The sequence below is a fragment of the Leptodactylus fuscus genome, chromosome 3, assembly GCF_031893055.1.
Source record: "Leptodactylus fuscus isolate aLepFus1 chromosome 3, aLepFus1.hap2, whole genome shotgun sequence".
Taxonomy (NCBI): domain Eukaryota; kingdom Metazoa; phylum Chordata; class Amphibia; order Anura; family Leptodactylidae; genus Leptodactylus; species Leptodactylus fuscus.
In genome coordinates this window covers 136,453,391-136,474,866 of record NC_134267.1, presented here as the reverse complement: position 1 = coordinate 136,474,866, position 21,476 = coordinate 136,453,391, and the positions used below count along the sequence as shown (strand labels likewise).

Genomic DNA, 21,476 nt, shown 5'->3' with positions numbered 1-21,476 from the left:
AGATGTGAGCACAATGTATTAATCACGTCCTAAAGAGGGATGTGGTCAATATATTTTTGTGCTTGTGTTACAAAAAGGAAGCCTGGATCAAAATTGTGGATTCTTGCATTATTTGAATAATGTTGCTCAATAAGGAAAATGTATTATGGTTGGTGTTTCCTATTTGGTATATCCTGCAGCCAATATCCCGCTGGATGGCTCATCAACTTCAACTGGGCAGCTTTTGCATTGACAATGGCTGCAATATTGTTGCTATGCTGCAGTTAGAATGAATAATTCATTGTCCCTGAATGGCGAGATGACCTGAATCTGATTGTTTTTTGCTATATTAACCTGTATAGTGGCTTAAAAGATATGCCCCTAATGGCTAGAAAAATCTCTGCACATTTCAGCCATTCTTACATTACAGTGCCATTCTTACAAAAAAAGCAACAATGACCGATGGATGGAAAGGACACTGCGCTACTCCAAAACTGTTGAATAAACATGCACTTTATTGAGGTTTCATACACACAGTGTGTAAGAAACCTCAATAAAGTGCGTGTTTATTCAACGGTTTTGGAGTAGCGCAGTGTCCTTTCCTTTTTTTTTCTTTTTTTTTTTTTTTTTTTTTAATGTAGATTGTGAGCTCCACATAGAGCTTACAATGTACATTGTTTTTCCTATCAGTATGTCTTTTTGGAATATGGGATGGAAATCCATGCAAACACGGGGAGAACATACAAACTCCTTGCAGATGGTTTTATGCCCTTGGTGGGATTTGAACACCAGGACTCCAGCGCTGCAAGGCTGCAGTGCTAACCACTGAGCCACCGTGTGGCCCCCTTGTGTGTCCTTTCCATCCATCGGTCATTCTTCCTATTTGCTTCACCTCTCGGGGGTGCTGGATGTTTCCACTGCTGCTGATTATCTCCAGTTCTCAAGTTTCCGAACTGTCAACAACTTCAAACTACTATAGAAGGTGACAGTGGTGGGTTGCTCGGTACATGATTTAATTATCTATTGTTTTATTCTTCCATAAAACACCCTGCTTGATTTACAGTGACAAAACGGTCTGCCTTTGCATCGCCTTATCTGCGACCTTCCATCTCAATCTGTGTGAGCAGGAAAATGCAGTAAATTTTGTCATTCTGGGTCAATAGACTAGAGCACTGGATGGAGCTGGTCTCAATTTGCCTTAGGAGTCTTGTCCGGCCTCAAGTGTTATAGCTGAGATGGTGTTCATTGCTGCCAGTGTCATTGTAATACAAAAAGTTCACAGGTAGTGTGGAAAAAAATAATTTTATCAAAATGAATTAGGCATGAATCTGTGAGGATTTCCAAACACCTCCAGCTAATTGCCACTGTTTCGCTTTATCATCATGTTCCATTTACTGTACTGTGCTGTTGGCTGCTACACCTAAACAGCTGCTACCACTGCCACGACTCAGCCAGACATGTCCTGCCGCCTAGTCAATTGTATTAGTTCCTTCTGCACTGCCACACATGTTGCCACTCAGGCAGACATATCCTGTGGCTTGGTCCATCATATTATACCCTGCAGCACTTCCAAACATATTATCAGACCTGCCTAGTGCCTACTAACACTTCCACCACTCAACCAGACATGTCCTGCACCCTGGTCCATCATATTAGTCCCTGCTGCACTGCCACACATGTTCCCAGAACAGTGATCTAAGGATCATTTAGAATTTCACAGTCCTGAGGGGAATTAGCAAAAAAACACAGAAAAGTGGGTAGAAAAAGGTTATAAAATTATAAAAAAAAATGTCAAATTACTCCTTTTTATCCTTTTTATATATAAAGACTAGCTATAACCTGCGACTTCATCCGCTGTCCCCTCACCCTTGCGCGAACCACCTGCAGCGCGGCCTGTGGCCCCCATGGCCCTTTTCTTTGCGGCCGGCGCTGGGCCCTCCCACAGCATCGTGGGCCGAGACCGCATGGCCCTGCTTCTGCACCTCCGGCCCTCCTTTCCCCCCACCCGCGCCCCCGGCCCGCTTACCCCACTTTAGAGATCACAGTCACCTCCTACATCTACCCCTTCCCTCCCACCACCTACCAGTGACCCCGGTTACCGTCCCCCCTTACCACATATGCAATCTGGCCCACCTCCCCCTACTTACCTTCTGCCCTCTGGTGCCAACCCCCCCTCTCGCCCTCCCTAACCCCCACCACCTCCCCCAACCCCCCCGGGCCCTAACCATCACCTGTTGCACCCCTTCCTCCCTTTAGCAACCCGCCGATCCCTGTTCCCCGCAGCACTCACCATGTAGATGCTGGGGAGCTGTGTGTCTCGTGGCTGCAGCTTCAGCAAGCATGCGTGGTTCTTCCCATGCCATGTGTTCCCAGCCACACAGTTCACGGGTAGGTGTGGCTGGGCTGGTTCGGGCCAGGTGCGCTGCTGCATGCTACGTCGGCCTGAGGCAATGTGTGGCCGGCTGGCATGTCAGTGGTGTTCGGAACCATGTGGGCAGCCGCCATGTTGAGGAAAAGGTCCCCGCGTGCTGGCCACGCCCACAATTCAGCGCCAACCTATGGGCTGCTGTGCTGGCTCCCTATCCCACCCACACACCGCCATGCACCAATAGGAGTGGTGTGTAACTATCTGCTCTGACGTCATGCCTGGGCTGACAGCGGAGCAGGAGACAACTTTTGAGGGTCATAGTGACGTTTTGGGGTGAGCGAGAGACTTTTAAAGTAGCCCATTTTTCCTTCCTGCCGAATATGTAGGTGTGTGTCAAATTTCTATTAAATCCATTCAGCCATTCCGGTGTGATTGAGGAACAAACATCCAAACGTCCAAACATCCAAACATCCAAACACACAAACCCAAAAAAAGCAAAATATAAACAATCCTGACTGGTATCGCCAAGTATGAAAATTCCCAGACTAATCTGAAAGCATGCTTCCCAAAAAATGAACACTGTGCTGAGAAAAAAACTAAATACCTGACCAGTCAGAAATAAAAAACTTTTTTAACGTTATAAGATAAAGATAAAGTATCATTGTCTCTACAGCAGAAATCTACCTGCCATAGATTTCCATTTTGGTGCTGGGTCCTCTGCCAGATTTATGAAGAAGCCACAGCCTCTTCATAAATCACTTAGTCCCTGCACCAGTTGGGCAATTTATTAAGACTGGCATACGATACGTCAATCTTAATAAATTAACCCCATTGTCTTTTAACAAAGAGAACTGGTATACAAGACATGATGTATTGATCCCAATGTGTCTGCACTACCTAATGGAATTATGTGGATCATCTTGTCAGAAATGAATAGACAGTAAGTGAACAGGTTTTTTTTTAATGTTATGAACATTGAAAATTTTGATCATTTAACACATTTTAATTACATCCTTGGATAATTATTGTTATTTTCTCACAGCTTTATTTTCATGTTACTGTCAGTTATGACATGCACTTTGATTCTGTTCCAGTACACATAATTTAATGTAGATAATTGATGGCTCATATAAAACAGTCATAATATTTTCAATATACCATCTAAAAATGTGTGAACTTAAATTATCTATCATGTGTTATTATAATGTTAAAGAAAAGGTAAGGTAAGATAATAGAAATATGTTGTATTCAATGTTTTGTTTGTACAAATAGTAAAATATAATATATAATGTAGGGGTTTTTAGTTTGGCATTATATCATTGCAACAGAATAGGAGCTGAAGGAGCTGCAAAAAAAAAAAAAATCTGAAAAATTAGCAGGGGTGCTTAAACCTTCTTGTGGTAATTTTGGAGCTGGGATGGTTGCTTAGCTGAATTGTTGAATTCCTGATAGCAGGCTCCTGAGGAGGGGTGTAAAGTCTTTGACAATTCAGTGTATGTGGTTCAGGTGCATTAAGACTGAGGAAGAGGTTGTCAGATATGTCAATGTTTGATAGGAACTTGGATTTGCATCTTAGAACACTGACTTTCTACTAAGATAGTTGGTAAAAATATTATAAAATTGTTAACCTTCTGTTATATTTAGAACATCTTGGTAACATCTGCTATATGTCGAAGTTCTGTCAAGGTTTTAGACTAAAGTATAAAGTACACTCTTTTTAGGTTATGGTGCTAGCAAAAAGGGGTCCTCCAACCCACGTAATCAAATAGAGATACATTTTGCTGCACACACCAATAGTTGTGAAGAGGTATAATCATTTATTTAACAACAGTGAATATGCGATTGACACAATGCAAAGAAGTAAATTTGAAAAGAGCACACTAGATCAATCAATGTTGACGTTTCGGTCGTATGACCTTCTTCGGAAATGATCTAGTGTAGAGTAACATAGGGAAGACACTCACTATGACTACGGGGTCTCTCCATGAAACGCGTAAGCGGTTCTTCATGTCGTGTTGCTAGTGTCTTGTCTGGTGTTTGGTATGTCTCTTGGATTATATTTTTATGCTTAAATGTCGTGTTGTGAGCAAAGTTTTATGGACAGTTTGTTACTGAAATAAAAGTTATGTTTAGAGGCTTTACCACTTCGTGCTAGATACAAGTTTTTTTACTTGGATATTTTTGCAGTTTTGTCCTTGCCTGGAGGACGATGTCCGTGCAGCTGCGGAGCCTCCATTATATTAGTACAGGGGTCTGGCTGTGTATCATATTTGTTTGGATTAAAGATGGTAGAATCGGTTTGTCAGGTTCAGAATCAAAGTGATTAGTCTTTTTTGGCTCAATACTCCATGTAGAATAACGCTTTTGAAAAATACATTTCTCTACTTGTAGTTACTTTTTGTTGTGTTGTCATTGTAAATTGTAGTACTATATCTGCTCATCTTACTCCTCACTTTAAATAAAGATTTTTTTTTTACCACAATTATAGTATAAAGTGATACAACTGCATAAAGATAAAATCAATAGTGTAGGATTGTGCTGTCTTCTAATACAATATACAATTACCATTATCAGTTTTAGTCCCTGATAGCTCCTACTTCATCTCATGGTGACTTTTCTCTATAGTAGTAAACCTTGACCTTAATCGTGTAGTTGAGAGTATATAGTGTATTGATCTCTGTGTACAGATTAATGGTGATATTGGGAAACTGAAATAGAAAAGTGATCAACACTGCACTGCTGTCCATCTTACTTTGTACTCAATGGCTGAAAAATGAGAATGAGCAGTACACGGATATGCAGGACAGAAGATTAAGATGGTATGTAATGTGGCGTTTGTCATGAGCTACAGAGAAGGGTTAGTTTATTCCTGTGCATTAGGGATTAAACCTTAACCCCAGATGACCTGAAAGCAGATGATGTAATGTTGGTAGAATCCATATTTTGAAGACCGGTCAGGGGTCTGAATTCATTTTGGCATCTTGTTCAGGATTTTAAATAATATCAGGCTTTAGTCCGGAGTCTCAATTTATTTTTAAATGTATAAATGAATTTAGATGTTTGCTTTGAATTCTAATTTAATTTTGGAGTTTAATCTGGGGTCTGAATTTTATTTTAGGACCTATTCTGGGATCTGTGTTAATTTAGGGGTTTGAAAAAAAAAAAAAAAAAAAAGCACAGCAAGAAAAGACACATTAGAGTAGCAAAATAGGCAAAGCAGTCTTCTAATCTCTAGTACATGTGGCATTGTACTATGAAAGTATTTTCTCCTAAAATAGCAGTGTAATATGTCATATAAAGGAGCTACCATAATATATTGATAGATTCATATAGATCCCAGCAGTAAAAGTTTGATGACAGTGATAGTACAGGTTACAGGTTTGTATAACTTAGTTATATAGTGCTGTAATATGTATGTGTGCAAGAACCCTGACTCTCATCATGTATACCAATGTACCCTATTCAGGATGAGATATTGGATTTGTCACACATTGTAGGAACAGGATTGGTGGCCCAAGAGAAACCTTTTCACAAGGGTCCAGGGGCTATAGTAAGCCTCTGATAATTGACGAGGGTCTGACTTTCTGAACCACTACCAATCCTTGGAAGGAAGGAGCTGAAAAGCTACTTTGGTGCCGTGTACCCTTAAAAGTTTTTCTGCATACCAGGACTCTCAGCACAGGCTTTTATGGAATCTGCAGCGTGGCCCCCTTCACTTAAATATAGCATTGTTACAATTTCTTGCACATTGGGCGGATGGTAGCACCACTACTCAAAAAGAAATGTGAAGAGGATATAGCACTAATGTAGAATTGAAGCTGCTTCTATCCCAAAATCAGACCCCTAGGAATCAGAAAGCGATGGCATAAGAATACAAGAATGTGGTTCTTTTAAGAGGTGTAGAGTAAACATGGACATATATGCCAAAATCTGCTGCTTGACAAAGATCTGTTGTTAAGTGTGTATCTCATTCGTCCTTGGCTACTTGAGGTTGGCTTACCCTGGGAGGACATATGATTGAGATATGTCCAGGAAAGGGTTAAACCTATACTATTGCAAATTCTACACACATCCTCATAATTTGCCAAAAAGTCTAAATTTAGCAATGTCAGCTATGTATTTTTATAATTTCTACAATTCCAATAACAAAATTACTGTAAAGTTTTGCTTATTACAATATTAGTCTTCAAACCGCTGCTCCTGGGCCTCCTGTTGTAAATTGTTTTAGCACAGCTGAGGGTTCATTGCAGTGTATCATTCCAGCCAGTACTCCAAGTTCCCTCTGGCTTGCTAAGGCTTAATATTAGTTGCTCTTTGATTGACAATTTGCCTTCCAATCTCATCTGGGGCGGATTCTGGGTTTCTTATATACAGCCCATAAATCTACTCTTGGGTGCTTGCTATTAGCCTACTTGAGAGTGCTAACATTTACTGTACTTTCTGATTATCTATATTCTGACATTTTCCCTCTTGACCATTCTTCTGATTCTGATTTTGTACTTAGTTGACCGTCTGGTTCTGACCCTTTGGCTAGTCTGACCACCTGTTTTTTGTTGTTTGTCTTGTCTGCGTTAACTGTTCATTTATTATAGGAGAGCCTTACACCTTTTAGCATTTCCACTTAACAGAGTATTATAAACTGAATGAAAAGTGACAAGATATTATGACATATTACCTTGAAGCTTCTAGATGAAGGAATAATTTCTCATGTGTCAATAGAGTATGACATTATGTCTAGTGATCGGCAAATGTTATAAAAATAATGATATATATATATATATATATATATATATATATATATATATAAATATATATATATATATATATATATATCATTTACAACCAATTCGCCGGTAATAAATTCTCTATATTAGACAATATCTTGTAAAAATCATTACAGTATGTTATAGTGCAATAATATAAAGACCAAGACTATTCTCTTTACTTATCACTAGGCTACTTCCATTGACAGTGGAACGATCCCTGTGAGCTTTTCATTTGTTCCTTCCATTGGAACGCTTCCTTCGGAGGTGTTGCTGACAAAGGAATCAAATTATCCGCCTAAAATTGTGAGTCATGAAGGAACATTGATGCAAAAGGTACTGCACTATATAAACTAAAAGTGTGTTGGAGATGTGTCCTCTCTTACTGGTCCTCCTGGCTCTATATGTCCAGATATGTTTCTCCCCAATCTCATAAATACAGCATAGTTTCATGACTAGTTAAAGGGGTTGGCCACTTTCAGACCAATATTGACAAACAAATGTACAATAAAAGGATATACAATTTTCCAAAATAATTTCTGTATCAATTCCTCACAGTTTTCTAGTTCTCTGCTTGCTGTCACTCATTCTGTTACTTCTAGTGGATAAAAATCTGACCATGGTCATGTGATTTCCGGTCCATGGTCATGTGATGAGCACACAGGTGCACAGCTGATTACCAGGCAGATGTCTGATTACTGTGCTGTGACTATAACGAGCTGCACCTGTGTATCTGTAAATCACATGACCATGGTCAGATTTTTATCCACTAGAAGTAACAGAATGAATGACAGCAAGCAGAGATCTAGAAAACTGTGAGAAATTGATACAGAAAGTAAATTGGAAATTTGTATATCTTTTTATTGTACATTTGTTTGTCAATATTGGTCTGAAAGTGGCCAACCCCTTTAAGGTTATATTCACATATATGTCAGAGTCTCCATTAAAGGGATTCTACCACTAAAACACTTTTTTTTCTAGTTACCACGTCGGAATAGCCTTTAAAAAGGCTATTCGTCTCTTACCTGTGGAAGTGCTCTCCGCCGCGCCGTTCGTTCAAAATACCGGTTTGTACCGGTATGCTAATTAGTTCTCTCGCAGCGATGGGGGCGTCCCCATCGCAGGAGCAGCGATGGGGGCTTCCCCATTGCAGCTCGAAAACCGACCGCAGCGCCGCCTCTCTGGTCTTCGGTGTCCTCCCCTTGCCTCTTCAGCGTCTGTCGGACGCCTGCGCAGTATGCTCTCTGTTCGGCGAAGCTTGCCGAACGTACTGCGCATGCGCGAAAGTGCGGCGCTCGCACTATGGCTGGGACCGCACTTTCGCGCATGCGCAGTACGTTCGGCAAGCTTCGCCGAACAGAGAGCATACTGCGCAGGCGTCCGACAGAAGCTGAAGAGGCAAGGGGAGGACACCGAAGACCAGAGAGGCGGCGCTGCGGTCGGTTTTCGAGCTGCAATGGGGACGCCCCCATCGCTGCTCCTGCAATGGGGACGCCCCCATCGCTGCGAGAGAACTAATTAGCATACCGGTACAAACCAGTATTTTGAACGAACGGCGCGGTGGAGAGCACTTCCACAGGTAAGAGACGAATAGCCTTTTTAAAGGCTATTCCGACGTGGTAACTAGAAAAAAAAGTGTTTTAGTGGTAGAATCCCTTTAAGGGTCACAGTGTATGACAAAATCTCTGGGCAAAAAGGTCCTGCACACACGGCTTTTTTTATTTGGCTGTTTCAGTTCTGGTGTTCTAACAGATCAGAGCAACTGACAACATGACAACATGATGCTAGTGTGAACCTAGCATATCACAAAGTAAATGTGAATTGTAGCCATTCAGTGTTTTTGTTGTTAGAGTGTTGAGGTATTCTGATAAAATGGTTTCAAGACAAATTAGCCTTAACAGTTCAGTTAAATGTGTGTACACATCCATATATAAAAAACTTGTTTCAACATTTACAAATACCAAATAAATACAGATATTCTGTTATTAGAAACACTGGCTAGAAATACTCTATATTTGTCCTGCAAGCATCAAATGTTAAAGATGTTTCCCAGATCCTACTTTTATAGCATACAGAAGATTAAAATAACAAATAGTTTATATTTAAAGAGGACCTTTCATGGGTTTGGACACAGGCAGATCTATATACTGCTGGAAAGCCGACAGTGCGCTGAATTCAGCGCACTGTCAGCTTTCCCGATCATTGCCCCGGGTAAAGAGTTATAGATACGGGTACTGTAGCTCTTTACAGTCAGAAGGGCATTCCTGGCAGTCTATCAAGAACGTCCTTCTCCACAGCAGTGCCTATCGCGCTCTATTGTGTGAGTGGGGAGGAATGCCCCCTCCCTCCCAGTCTATTATCTGCCTGTGTATGATTGCATTAACCAATCAGTGGCTGAGCAACAATCCTCATTTGGAGCAGATCAACTACTCAATCACTGATTGGCTGACACAATCCTGTAAGGGCCAAAGGTTAGGAAGAGAAGGGATCTGATCATTTACTCTCTGCTGGATCACTGGATGAACAGCCAGGTAAGAATAAAGTATTTGAAATATGGTGTTCCACAAAACTCACTCATAGCATAGCATAACAAAGTGAATTCAGTGTCCTTGGCTTTGGACCTGATCCCAAGTTGCATCATTAATTAATTAGAACTATAGTGAATGCATGGTTAGCTAAATAGAGACTGATAGATCTTGTGTCAATGGTTAGAAAATCCTGAGGTCTCTTACGTAACAGATATTGTTAATGGCACCTCATTTTAATGCTGCCATATTTGACAATAAATATCTCAAAACCACAAGACAAAAATACATTTATATGAGCTGATAGGGATGAGCAAACTGATTCATTTAGAATTGGATGTGACCCTGAAATTTCTAAAAGTTTTGTGTTCCCTGAACACAAAACTTGTACGGTTCATTATACCCTAGGTATACTTTCACCATGTCTCACTTCTTCTGAGCATATAGCGGTCTCTTTGCATCCTCTTCAATCCTCTTCCAGCCTTTGGCTGATGTCACTCACCTTGGAGTCACTGCTGAGGCCCAATTGTGTGGGGTGAGTCGATGTCACAACTCTGGGTCTTTGTGATGACAATGTGCCTCGCATGATCACTGAGCCCCAATGACATGCATCACTGGTGACCCTGAAGTGTGTGGCATCACCTGGAGGCCAGAAGACCTGTGGAAGATGCTGAGACACTTCTGAATGCCACAAAAATGCCCAAGAAAGGTGAGACATAATGAGAAGAAATGTTTATTTTTCATCACCTCCATTGGGCCTCCACTTATTAAATTCCCAACACCATTGTGGTGGGTAGAGTCTAAGGCACCTCTGATGTTTTCACCAGAGCCCACTGCAGGGCAGGATGGGTTTTGCACATCAGAGACACAGGTTACTCACTGAATATAGTGTCAGAAAATAGGAGCACTGGGGGACTAAAGACCAAACTAGCAAATTTACAGCTCACAAGCTGGGTCAACACCAGGTGAGCGCAGTCATATCTAAATGATAACAGATTAATACCAATGTACAAACCATGGTTGAGTGCAGAAGTTCGGAATAAAGCAAAATCAGTAAGAGATTGGATAACTAGGAAAGCAGCAGATACACAGGTAAGTTCTAAGAGCCCAACCTAACTACAATTAATAACAGGCACATGAATACAGTGTTTAAATACCCCGCCTCAGCTCAGGATTGGACAATGAGGCAGCACTCTGGTTGGCTCAGCATCCTAGAGCTCTAAAGGCTGTAGTTTAAATAGTGTTAAGCAAGTTGAATAAACTTTATGTTACTTAAAAATGATATACACTAATTTTCAAATCAAAGGGGTCTGTAATATAAAAGTAATATAAAAGTATATACTTAAAAGTATATACTTACTTTATATAGTATATAACAAAAAATGAATTTTTATTCCATAAGAGTGCTATGTATCTCTCAAAGCATATCTCATTCAGTAAGTATTGCACCTTTCCACCCTCTAGCCTGTACAGACTTATCTCTTTAGTAAAAAGTAAAACCACAGATAAAAGGAATTTGGAGAAGAAGGGATCATGCTGTCTCTGTGAGAACTTTTAAGAGGAGCAAAACTGATTGGTCTGAGCACACCAATAATAAATAAATGTAGCACAATTGCAGATATGGAATTGACATGTACAGAAGTAAAAAAGGGAGAAAAATACCCCAAATATGGAAATTCTGCACAACATTTCTCGTTCACTATATCTAATACACATCTAGAGCTGTCTAAGGAGGCCTTGGAATTTACTTTGTAGTCACGTTTTCTAAGGACATGTCCAATACCTCTTTTAACTGGTTTTCAACAATTCTGGCATTTTATAACTCAGAGAAATTCTACATGAGTTTAAGTCAATGGTACAAATAAAAGTAAGAACAATAAAAATATTATGCAACTACGCAGCTATACATAGTTGCAGAATATTGTTATATTATACAAAAATGATTTAACAGTCTGGCTATCGACTGAATATTGGGGAGGATTTATTAGGATTAGCATTTCCTATGCCAGTCTTTATCAATTATCCTACTGGCACTAGATGCATCAGAATTATTAAAATGTTTTGATGCATGATCAGAGGTACGTGCACTTGAATTGAAATCTAGACTAGACAGGGACTGGCTTGAAGTATGTCTAATGTCCGATATCTAATCCCACATAAGTATTCTCTCTACGCATTTCCCTCACTATAACTGGAGTTCATCAGGAGAGCATATGGACTAGCGGTTTACAAAAGAAAGATAATTGTTGTCATTCCTAAACTCAGCCGTAGATGTACAAGATGCCGCGGTAAAAAACACCTTTCCCCACACCTCGATGGTAGGTGCAGGTACTCAAAGATATAGCCGAAGGCAGAGCACCACAGCTGATCCATTTATACCCAGGATCACGGGTTCAATCTGACCAATCACAACGCTGCTAGGTTGCGGAACGTGGGCGTGTGTCGCAACCCCGCCCTCGTCCTCTGATTGGTTCCTGCGCACCTGATAGGTAACTATGGTAATCAGACACTTCTCCAAGCGTGTTTATCCAGGGTAGAGACTATAATTCATAACAACTCAAAAATTCGGAAGACCGAAGCAACGTCTTGCTACTTAACAGAGATGCAATAATATTGCAAAAATTTAACTTAACTTAATTCAGATAGACTGCTATTTTTAAAGAGTTTATGTTATGAGAAATATTTATCCACGGAATAGAGCATAAATTGTTGTACTTTGGCTATCTCTGGCTCTCCCATTGGAGTGAATGTCAGCAGGCATGTACATGCATTCACTATGGCTGCATTCACAACAGAAGTGAAACACCTGATATTCTCAACAGTCAGACTAACACCAGTCAGCAATTTATTTTTCCATATAATGGATAGAAGATAAATATTTTGCCATGGTATAATCCCTCTAAAACATTGAATTACACTATACATATACACTATAAATATTACGATAGAAGTTGTCAATAAAAGCATCTATTCCCATTATTATGGATATTGTTTTCAATAACATACTTAACATACACAGTGAAGTTACCTACTGCTTTTAGGAGAAGATGTGAAAATGTTCTTTGTATCACTTTTATTTCATATTGAACTGTAAGTGTTGTTTAAATTACAATGCTATACATCTCTTTTTAGCCTGAGAACATCCCTGAAAGTTCATTACAGAAAAACATGCATGAATCAAAGCAAAGTGTTCTGAAGACAGTTCACAAATCTGCACCGCAGAATAGTTTTCAAAGGAAAGAATGTGCTTCAAACTATCCTGACAACATAAAACATAATGACCTTTTCATAGCGGAATTTGTCGTTGTGATGGACACAGATGATGATGAAGATGAAAGATTTGCCAAAAAATCTCAGACTTTGCCCTTTGAGGAGACTAAATATGAATTTAGAGAAACACTACAACAATCAACAATAGGGCAGCCAAAAGCAACTCTCGCAGAAGTAAAGGTTAATGAAATCTATGTCCCTGAATCACACGAGGATTGTCACAAAGTGGGTGACCCAGAACCACAGGTATATTAAACACTATTTATGTGTCCATATATTGTCCTGTCTCATGTGATGTTTGTACACTATAGAGCAGAGGTTCTTAAACTTATTTTGGCTACTTTGAGAATCAATTATTTTCTAGCATCTCCTAAAATTTTTAACTTTACCACATCCTAAAAATCATAATCACAATTATTACTTCAATTTGATTATAGTGCCCATACGAGTCTTATCCTGTTTCTGTTTAAATGAGATTGTTCAAAGCAGAGCAATAAAATGCAATTTTATAAATAAAATGTAGAAAAACTTTTATTCAACTTAAAACAAACATTTCAATTTAAATTATGAAACTAATTTAATGTGAAGGTCAATCAGATGATTTTTAACACATTTCTTAATATCAGGCTCGAATTTACTCAAACAGCCAATAGTCACTGTGTTCGGTTACATGAAAACGATTTCTCTTTTCATGCAAACGATTTCCGCTTCATACAGGATTGCACAAATTGCGTTATTTAACAAAAATTGGTAAAATTGATTGTTCATGTGCCATCTACGAAAGACATGATAAATTATTTATTTTATACAATCAAACAGGGCAGGAATAAGAATAAAATAATCGATGTAGTGAATAGGTAGGTTTTGATTTTAGTTAATAAAATATTAGAAAAACACAAATCAGCCATCACCGCCCCCAATTTTCTTTGGTACTTGTACCTCCCCCCGTAGGCCTCCAGCACCCACAAGGGGGTGTTATTGGCCACTTTGAGAAAGACTACTATAGATGAAACCAAAAGGTAAAAATTACATTATGGTGGTAAATCATGCAGACAATAACCTAATTTCCTGTTTACATTCAAAAGAACTAGTCAATTTTGAGAAGCTGCATCAATATGAACTTGCATGCAATAGCTTTTGTTTATATTTAGCCAAATTGAAGATGAATTAGAATTAATACAAAATGAATGTACAAGCTATGGTTATAAATGTAAAACTCTGGGGCACTGGACACATCCCTGTGTTTTTCTGGCCACATAACTCAGTATACAGAATGACCCACCAGATGCACTACAAAGTCAATGTAGCCTTTACAGTAGCAATCCTTGTATCCATATTATAGACTATTATATTAAACATAGGAGAGGAGAAAATCAGAATGAAAATATATAAAAACAGTAAAAACCAAGTCAGACCACCCAGGTAGCATGCTTACTCTTATAGATTGACAACCTTCTCTGTACACAAACTTAGTCACAACTGCCATGTTCATTATGTCTTAGATCAGAGAAGGTTGTCACTCAGCCTGTGTAGGTGAGGTAATCATGAACTGCTGCATATGTCAGGTTCTCTTATAGCTAATCTCAGTTTTCTTATGCCCTGTTCACATCAGCGTTTGGATTCCATCCGGGGGAGTCTGCATGGAGACCTCTTCGAACGGAATACCAAACGCAAGTGCAAAGCACTGTGCTGTAAATTTTGCACGGACCCCATAGACTATAATGGGGTCTGTGTGCTTACCGCCAGATCACCGCGGCGATCATGCGGACAGGAAAGTAGTTCACCATCTACTTTTCTGTCCGCATGATTCATGCGGGCAGTGTGCAGTAAGCACACGGACCCCATTATAGTCTACGGGGTCCATGTGCTTTTACAGCACAGTGCTTGCAATTGTGTTTGTATTCCATTCGGAGGGTCTCAATGCGGACCCTCCACAGACGGAATACAAAAGCAGATGTGAACGAACCCTTATTAATCCTTATTTTTACAGGTGGTGTAAAACCAAAGATACAGTCATTTGAAGTTACCAGTTTCCCCTTTTGTAAATGCTTCAGCTCTGCATATTCACAATACAAATGTATATAGAACTTTTCTAGCAAAAGCTCAGATAGAAGGTTGCTAAGGAGAATGTTACATCCTGTTTTATCATAAAAAGACAATCTGAAGGTTAATAAAGTATATTACAAAAATGGTCACAAAACTCCCCTCGACACAATAGTGGAAAAAAAAAAAAAGGAGTTGCACTTTAAATACATGTCTAAATGAATGTTTAATGATTGTTTGTACAGAAATTGTTAACATAATTTTTTTTATTCCTATCAATATTCTTGGCTAGCGTTTTGGTACAATAATAACTCATAATGAAACCATGCAGAGTAATTTAAAGGGGTATTCCCACCTCACATACTCATCAGTCTTTACTGCTGTAAAATCTTCTTTCTTCCTGGTTTCTTGCATCATTTGGTGGGCGGGGTTTCACATGCAACCTGCCGTTTAGCCCCGCCCCCAAATTGCCGTGTAACTCCGCCCACCCATATTGGACTATGAAGTATAGGCAGCAGCAACTCCATTCTGTGTTACATACAGAGACTGCCTGTCTCTGCCATAATGAACACAATTGAATTAGCTAGCCTGATAACTGGGAGAACAGAAGAAATGAAAGCAGCTCCTCTCCCCTATCTGAGTGCAGGGAGCTAGGTCACGTGGTGTAGACACAGGAATAGCTAGATACACAGGCTCGCTCCTGTGCACTTAGCCCCTCCTCCCTCCCCCCTGAGAGCAGCAGATACATCACTTGACTCATGAGCAGCTAAGTCAGGGCTGTGGCCACAAAGAATTGAATAAAGTAAGATTGTGGACAAACAAAGCAGTTTTGCTGAAGCAGTGTATTTAGGAAAAGTCTTAAATCCACATTAACAAGCAGTATAGATAGGATCCTTGTGATGGGACAACCCCTTTAATCTTCGATTCTTCATATCTGTATTGTTTCCAATTTAGAATTTAGGTATAAGAAATGCTAAATATTTTTTTTTTTATCATCATGATAAACTTGCACACTCAGGGGTAAAACGGTGATTAAAAATGCTGTGATTTAAATATTGTTCCCTAAAGCTACTACTTATGTGGTATAATAGGTTATTTGCATATATTTGCATACATGTATGAAATGAAAACTTCCAGAACCTTTTTTTTTGTGATGTTGCCTTAGGAGTTGTTTAATGTTTGGAAATAAATTATTGCATCATAAATTCTTACAAAACATCAGTTAAGAGGAATGTATCACAGCATTGGAAGATATTACTGTAAGATAAGATAAGATAAGATAATCCTTTAATAGTCCCACAGTGGGGAAATTTCAGTATGTTTCAGCTGCATAGTAATACAGTAACATGGTAATACACAGTAAATATTGCAGAAGTAGTAGACACACATATGCTGAGAAAGATATACTAGGAGTCCATAGCAGCTTAGGAACAGAGAAGAAAGAAGGAGGACATTCATAATCATTAGTTCTCTGTGCGGAGTGATCTTCGCTTGGTCTGATGTAGATTATACAGCCTGGTCGCGGTTGGAAGGAAGGACTTGCGATAGCACACAGTGGTGAATTTTTAAGAATAATATAACAGACAAAACCAGTATGACTTTTATCACTGGTGGGATTTTGAGCAATGTAAAAGAAAATGAGAACTTCAACTGCTCTAAACGATATATAGACCTGTTCATGAAAAAAACAAACAATTTTTTAGTTTGCCTGTTTTCACCACTTATGCCACCTTCTAAATTATTGGGTGGGTGGGATATTAGTTGGGCATGGCAGGGGCAGAGAGATTGATTGAAAAATAACCAAAACCAAATATTTCGGCTTGGCTATTAAAATTTTCATGAGGTTCCACCTGCAGTTTCTTATGGACTGAGCATGGCCAAACCATACTCCTATACAGTAGGGTCTCTTGACACCACAGAGTATAATTAGCAGAAGCCCAGGTGATCATGAAAAAACAATGTTATTCACCTCTCCTGGGCTCCAGCGCAACTCCCTACTGTCTACCAGTCTTCTTATTGATGGCTTTTGGCTTGTATATATGCATCACATGGCTATGTGACCAACTGATACCCAATCACAGGCCTCAGAATTCCCTAACATCAGTCAGAAGACCAGAAGACAGCAGTAAGGTTCACCCAACACATACTCATACTGTAAAATGGGCATGCTTTAAAAGGAGCGTGACCTAAATAATAACCATTAATTGTATTTGAATTAAAATGCCTGATTAATTGCGATTTTGTTCATTCAAATTTTGAGTTAGGACATAATCGTCCAGCCCTAGGCATGACCTTTATGACCTCACTCATCAGAAAACTAGTTTAAATAGCACCTGAAATCTACAACAACTCCTTTTATGATTATATTGTGAGGTCTCTTTGGAGGTGAGCAAACATGAAAACAGTGTTATTCACCGCTCCTGGGATCCAGCATGACTCCCTGCTGTCTTCTGTTCTGGTCTTATCCTACTAATATGTGTGTTTGGATGTTTGTTCCTCAATCACGCTAAAACGGCTGGACGGATTTCCCTAAAATTTTCCAGAAACATAGTTATTCCTTGCGATTGAAACCTAGGCTACTTTTCGTGCCGCTAAACAACATGGCTCCTTAGAAGGACAGTCCCAAAAGTAGGACTCCTAGCCCCACACACACACTTCCTTGCATTTCCGGCCCCAAAATACCTCCACACTCCATATTGTTGCCTCTGCGGTAGCCCTAACCCCACTCCATCACATTTACATGTATTTCCACACCTTACACACTCACATAACGCCGCCAATTAAAAATAACCTGTATACAGTATAGCCAGTATATACAGTATGACCTGTATACAGTATGGCCAGTATATACAGTATGACCTGTATACAGTATAGCCAGTATATACAGTATGACCTGTATACAGTATAGCCAGTATATACAGTATGACCTGTATACAGCCCTGAGAAATTACATAGAAATGATCAACTTTAACTTATCCCCAGCATGGTCAGTATTAGCAGAGCTGGAGGTATATACAGGGAGTATCAGTGCGGCCTCCATCACCCTCACCACACTGTACCAGGCTGTCCCTCTCTCACCACAGGACCTCCATTACATGCGTCCTCTCAGCTCCACCATAGACAGACCCTCAGTCCCCAGGAACAGTCTGTATTATATAGTAGTATTTATGAGATATCAACTATGTCTGCAGTGTGAGGTAAATACATGAGAGGACTCTGTGACTGTATATAACCTGAGGTAATACTGCAGTATATATGATATATCAGCCATGCCTGCTTTGTGTGGTAAATACATGAGGGGACTCAGCCATGTCTGCAGTGTCTATGGCAAATACAGGAGAGGACTCTGTAGCTGTATATATCCTGAGGTAATATTGCAGTATATATATATCAGCAGTGTGTAGTAAATACATGAGAGGACTCTGTAGCTGTATATATCCTGAGGTAATATTGCAGTATATATATATCGGCAGTGTGTAGTAAATACATGAGAGGACTCAGGGCTGTTCCACTCAAGTTGGCATTTACAATGACTATTAATAAGTCCCAAGGACAAACACTAAAAGTGGCAGGAATACATTTAGCCACACCGTGCTTCTCTCATGGTCAGCTTTATGTCGCTTGCTCCCGCGTATCCAGCCCTGAAAACTTACATGTCTTGGCAGAAAATAACAAATCCTACAATGTGGTATATAGAAGTATATTAACTTGAAAATCCACACTCACGAATAAAGTATGTACTTTTCAATTTTACCATCTACCACCTGACCTAAAAAAAAAAAAAAAAAATACAAAAATACAAAGATTTCTATAGCAAGATTTCTCAAATACTCTGACAGTTTCACACGTCTGTCTACACCCAATTCTCCAAACACTGCAGACGAAGTCACGGGTAAAAGCTAGTCAGTCATAAGCCTCAGTGGTCACATAGGTCATGTAGAGTCATGATGCTTGTATCTATGCGTCACAACGCCATGTGACCTGCTGAGGCCCAATCACAGGCCTCAGCTGTTCTTGATGTCAGTCGCAAAACCTAAATACAGCAGGGGGTCGCGCTGGCACCACTCAGGAATGGTGAGTAACACTGTTATTTGCTTCAGTAGCACTGTTCTTTATGTTTCATCACTTCCACTGGGCCTCTAATTATACTCTGAGGGGTGAAGAGATTCCAGAGAATAATAGATAGTAGATGTAGATCATAGATTACAAGCTCTTACGGGCAAGCTCACTGTGCTAGTTGGTCACTGTTAGTATTGTACTTGTTTTGTATATTTTGTGTACTGTACGTAAACCCTCAAATGTAAAGCACCATGGAATTAATGGTGCTATATAAATAATAATAGCAGTTCTGATTGGTCCTTGTTCGGTCTGAATGAAACTACTAGGAGAGGTTTGTCCAACAAGTACTCATATTGTAAAGGGGGAATAGTTTAAAAGGGGCCTAAATCATTAATCGTAATTGAGGTAAAATGTAAAAGTTACCACTGTATAAATAGTTTTGGCATATTTCTGTTTTTGAAGAAAGAACTATGTAATAACAATAATAATGAAGAAATACTTGTGCCATTTTTGTCATTGATTTAAATCTTTCTTTTTTTCTTTAGCAAATTTTCTCTGTGCCGTCAGCTGACTTGGACTCATATCCTCCTCCCTTTTCAAATGTCTCACATCCAGATACAACACTAGGATATAGAAGGCACATCACCAAATCTGTACCTGCAAATATACATAAACCAAAGCCTGCAGTTAAAGATATTTCATATACACCTTTATCTTCACAAAAGTCTAAATCATATAATATTATAACTACAGAACCTCCAGCCAGTTCATACACCAGAAGATCTTTGTATTCTCCAATTGATTTGGAAATTTCGGAACACAGAAGTTCAAATCTCACTCAAATTGGAAGGTCCAATGTACTGTCACCTCTCCCTATACAGGTTGTAAAATATCCACTTTGCCGTAGCCCTAGGCCATTGAGTTCTCCATACTTTGGCTCATCTTCAACAATATGTAGTATAAATGAGAGCACATCTTCAATACCAAAGCCAGATGCTGCTTCACCAGCGTCATCTCGGCTTTCATTTTTGACTTCCTTACTAAAATCAAAAAGATCATGTTCTAAAAGAACAATTTCTCCTGATCCCCATTATCAGTCTGAACCTAAGACAATTTCCCTCACATCTTCAACTTTTCAGAAGTCTTCCATTACATCAGGTGCTCCTAGAAAAGCCATATCTTGCTTTTCGCTTAACTACCCAAGAGGATCCAGAATGTCAAAATTTCAAAGAAAAGATGAACTTATGCCCTCAGCGTCAGAGTCTGATATATCACATGGTGAATTCTCTTTCCATCAAAGTCCAAATAGGACACTTTCACCAGATTCAATTCAGTTTAGGTCATCCGTAAGTCCACTGCTTTCACAGAAAGGATCTGTATCGCCATGTTCTCAACTACACCGTAGGTCCATTACACCACCCTACTCTAGCCGAGAATATATTTTTTCCCTGAGTGATAAACCTCCAATAAGTAGGCAGCCATATACGCCTTTAAAAAAATATTCTGTTCTTGGTAAATCCAAAAGAATCACATTGTTTCCACCCCCTTCACATTTTGATCAGTCACAGTTACCTGATGAAAGAAAAACTGATATATTTCATTTGAAAAGATATATGTCATCCAGGGGTCGATTTAGATCAGCTTCTCATAGTGAAAGTTCACAGCTACACAATGTAATGCCTGGTTCCTGTATGGACACCGGAAAAAATGGCGGCCTTCAAGTTCACTCAGCCCAACTATGCAGTGAAAGTATGGAGACAGATCCGAACAAATATCGATCTTTGCATCCAAGCTACTCATGTCAGTCCTCAAGAAAAAGTACACCACTTTGTTCATTATCTACTAACATTGCACCAAAGCCAAGATCAATCCTGTCAAGATCATGTGAACTGCCATCAGGAAGTTCATTGTCACAGCCATCTGATCTCGAAAATACAAAGGTAGAGATTTTGTATCTTGCTTGCATAATAAAACAAAACTGATAATTTTTAGAGATGAGCGAACACTAAAATGTTCGGGGTTTCGAACCCCATTATAGTATATGGGGGGAAATGCTCGTTTCAGGGGTATGCAACATTCGATCAAATTCTACTTACCAAGTCCATGAGTGAGGGTCAGGCTGGATTCTTCTCCTTGCGCAGAGTCCCCTTCCGGCTTTGAATTCACTCTGCTAGGCATTGGGCCTGGGCAGAGCCGACTGCGCATGCCCACACTACAAGCGGACATGCGCATTCGGCTCTGCCCAGGCCCGATGCCTGGCGGAGTGAATTCAGAGCCGGAAGTGGCTGCGGGGACGCTGTGCAGGGAGAAGACTTCTAAAGGTAAGAGAAGAACCAGCGTTGATTGGCAATGTATAGCATTCTGCCAATCAACGCTGGTTCTGCATCGAATCTTAAATACGAACAGCTAGTAGTACTCGATCGAGTACAAGTATTTCGAATACCGTAGTATTCGATCGAATACCTACTC

The 21,476-nt window shown here is 39.7% G+C and overlaps 1 protein-coding gene across 4 annotated transcripts in view; it reads left to right on the top strand.

Moving 5' to 3' along the window:
- Positions 1-21,476, top strand: part of MLIP (muscular LMNA interacting protein) — a 189,333-nt gene that overhangs the window by 124,667 nt on the left and 43,190 nt on the right. For 3 of the 4 annotated variants that reach the window (XR_012715333.1, XM_075268376.1, XM_075268375.1), the window contains exons 3-5: positions 7,303-7,446; positions 12,768-13,151; positions 19,553-20,947. Coding sequence is in view for 3 of the 4 variants with exons in the window: in XM_075268376.1 (XP_075124477.1) it covers positions 7,303-7,446; positions 12,768-13,151; positions 19,553-20,947 (1,923 nt within the window). In the remaining variant the exon portion in view is untranslated. The remainder of the gene's footprint in view (positions 1-7,302; positions 7,447-12,767; positions 13,152-19,552; positions 20,948-21,476) is intronic. The other variant, XM_075268378.1, reaches the window with a different exon arrangement.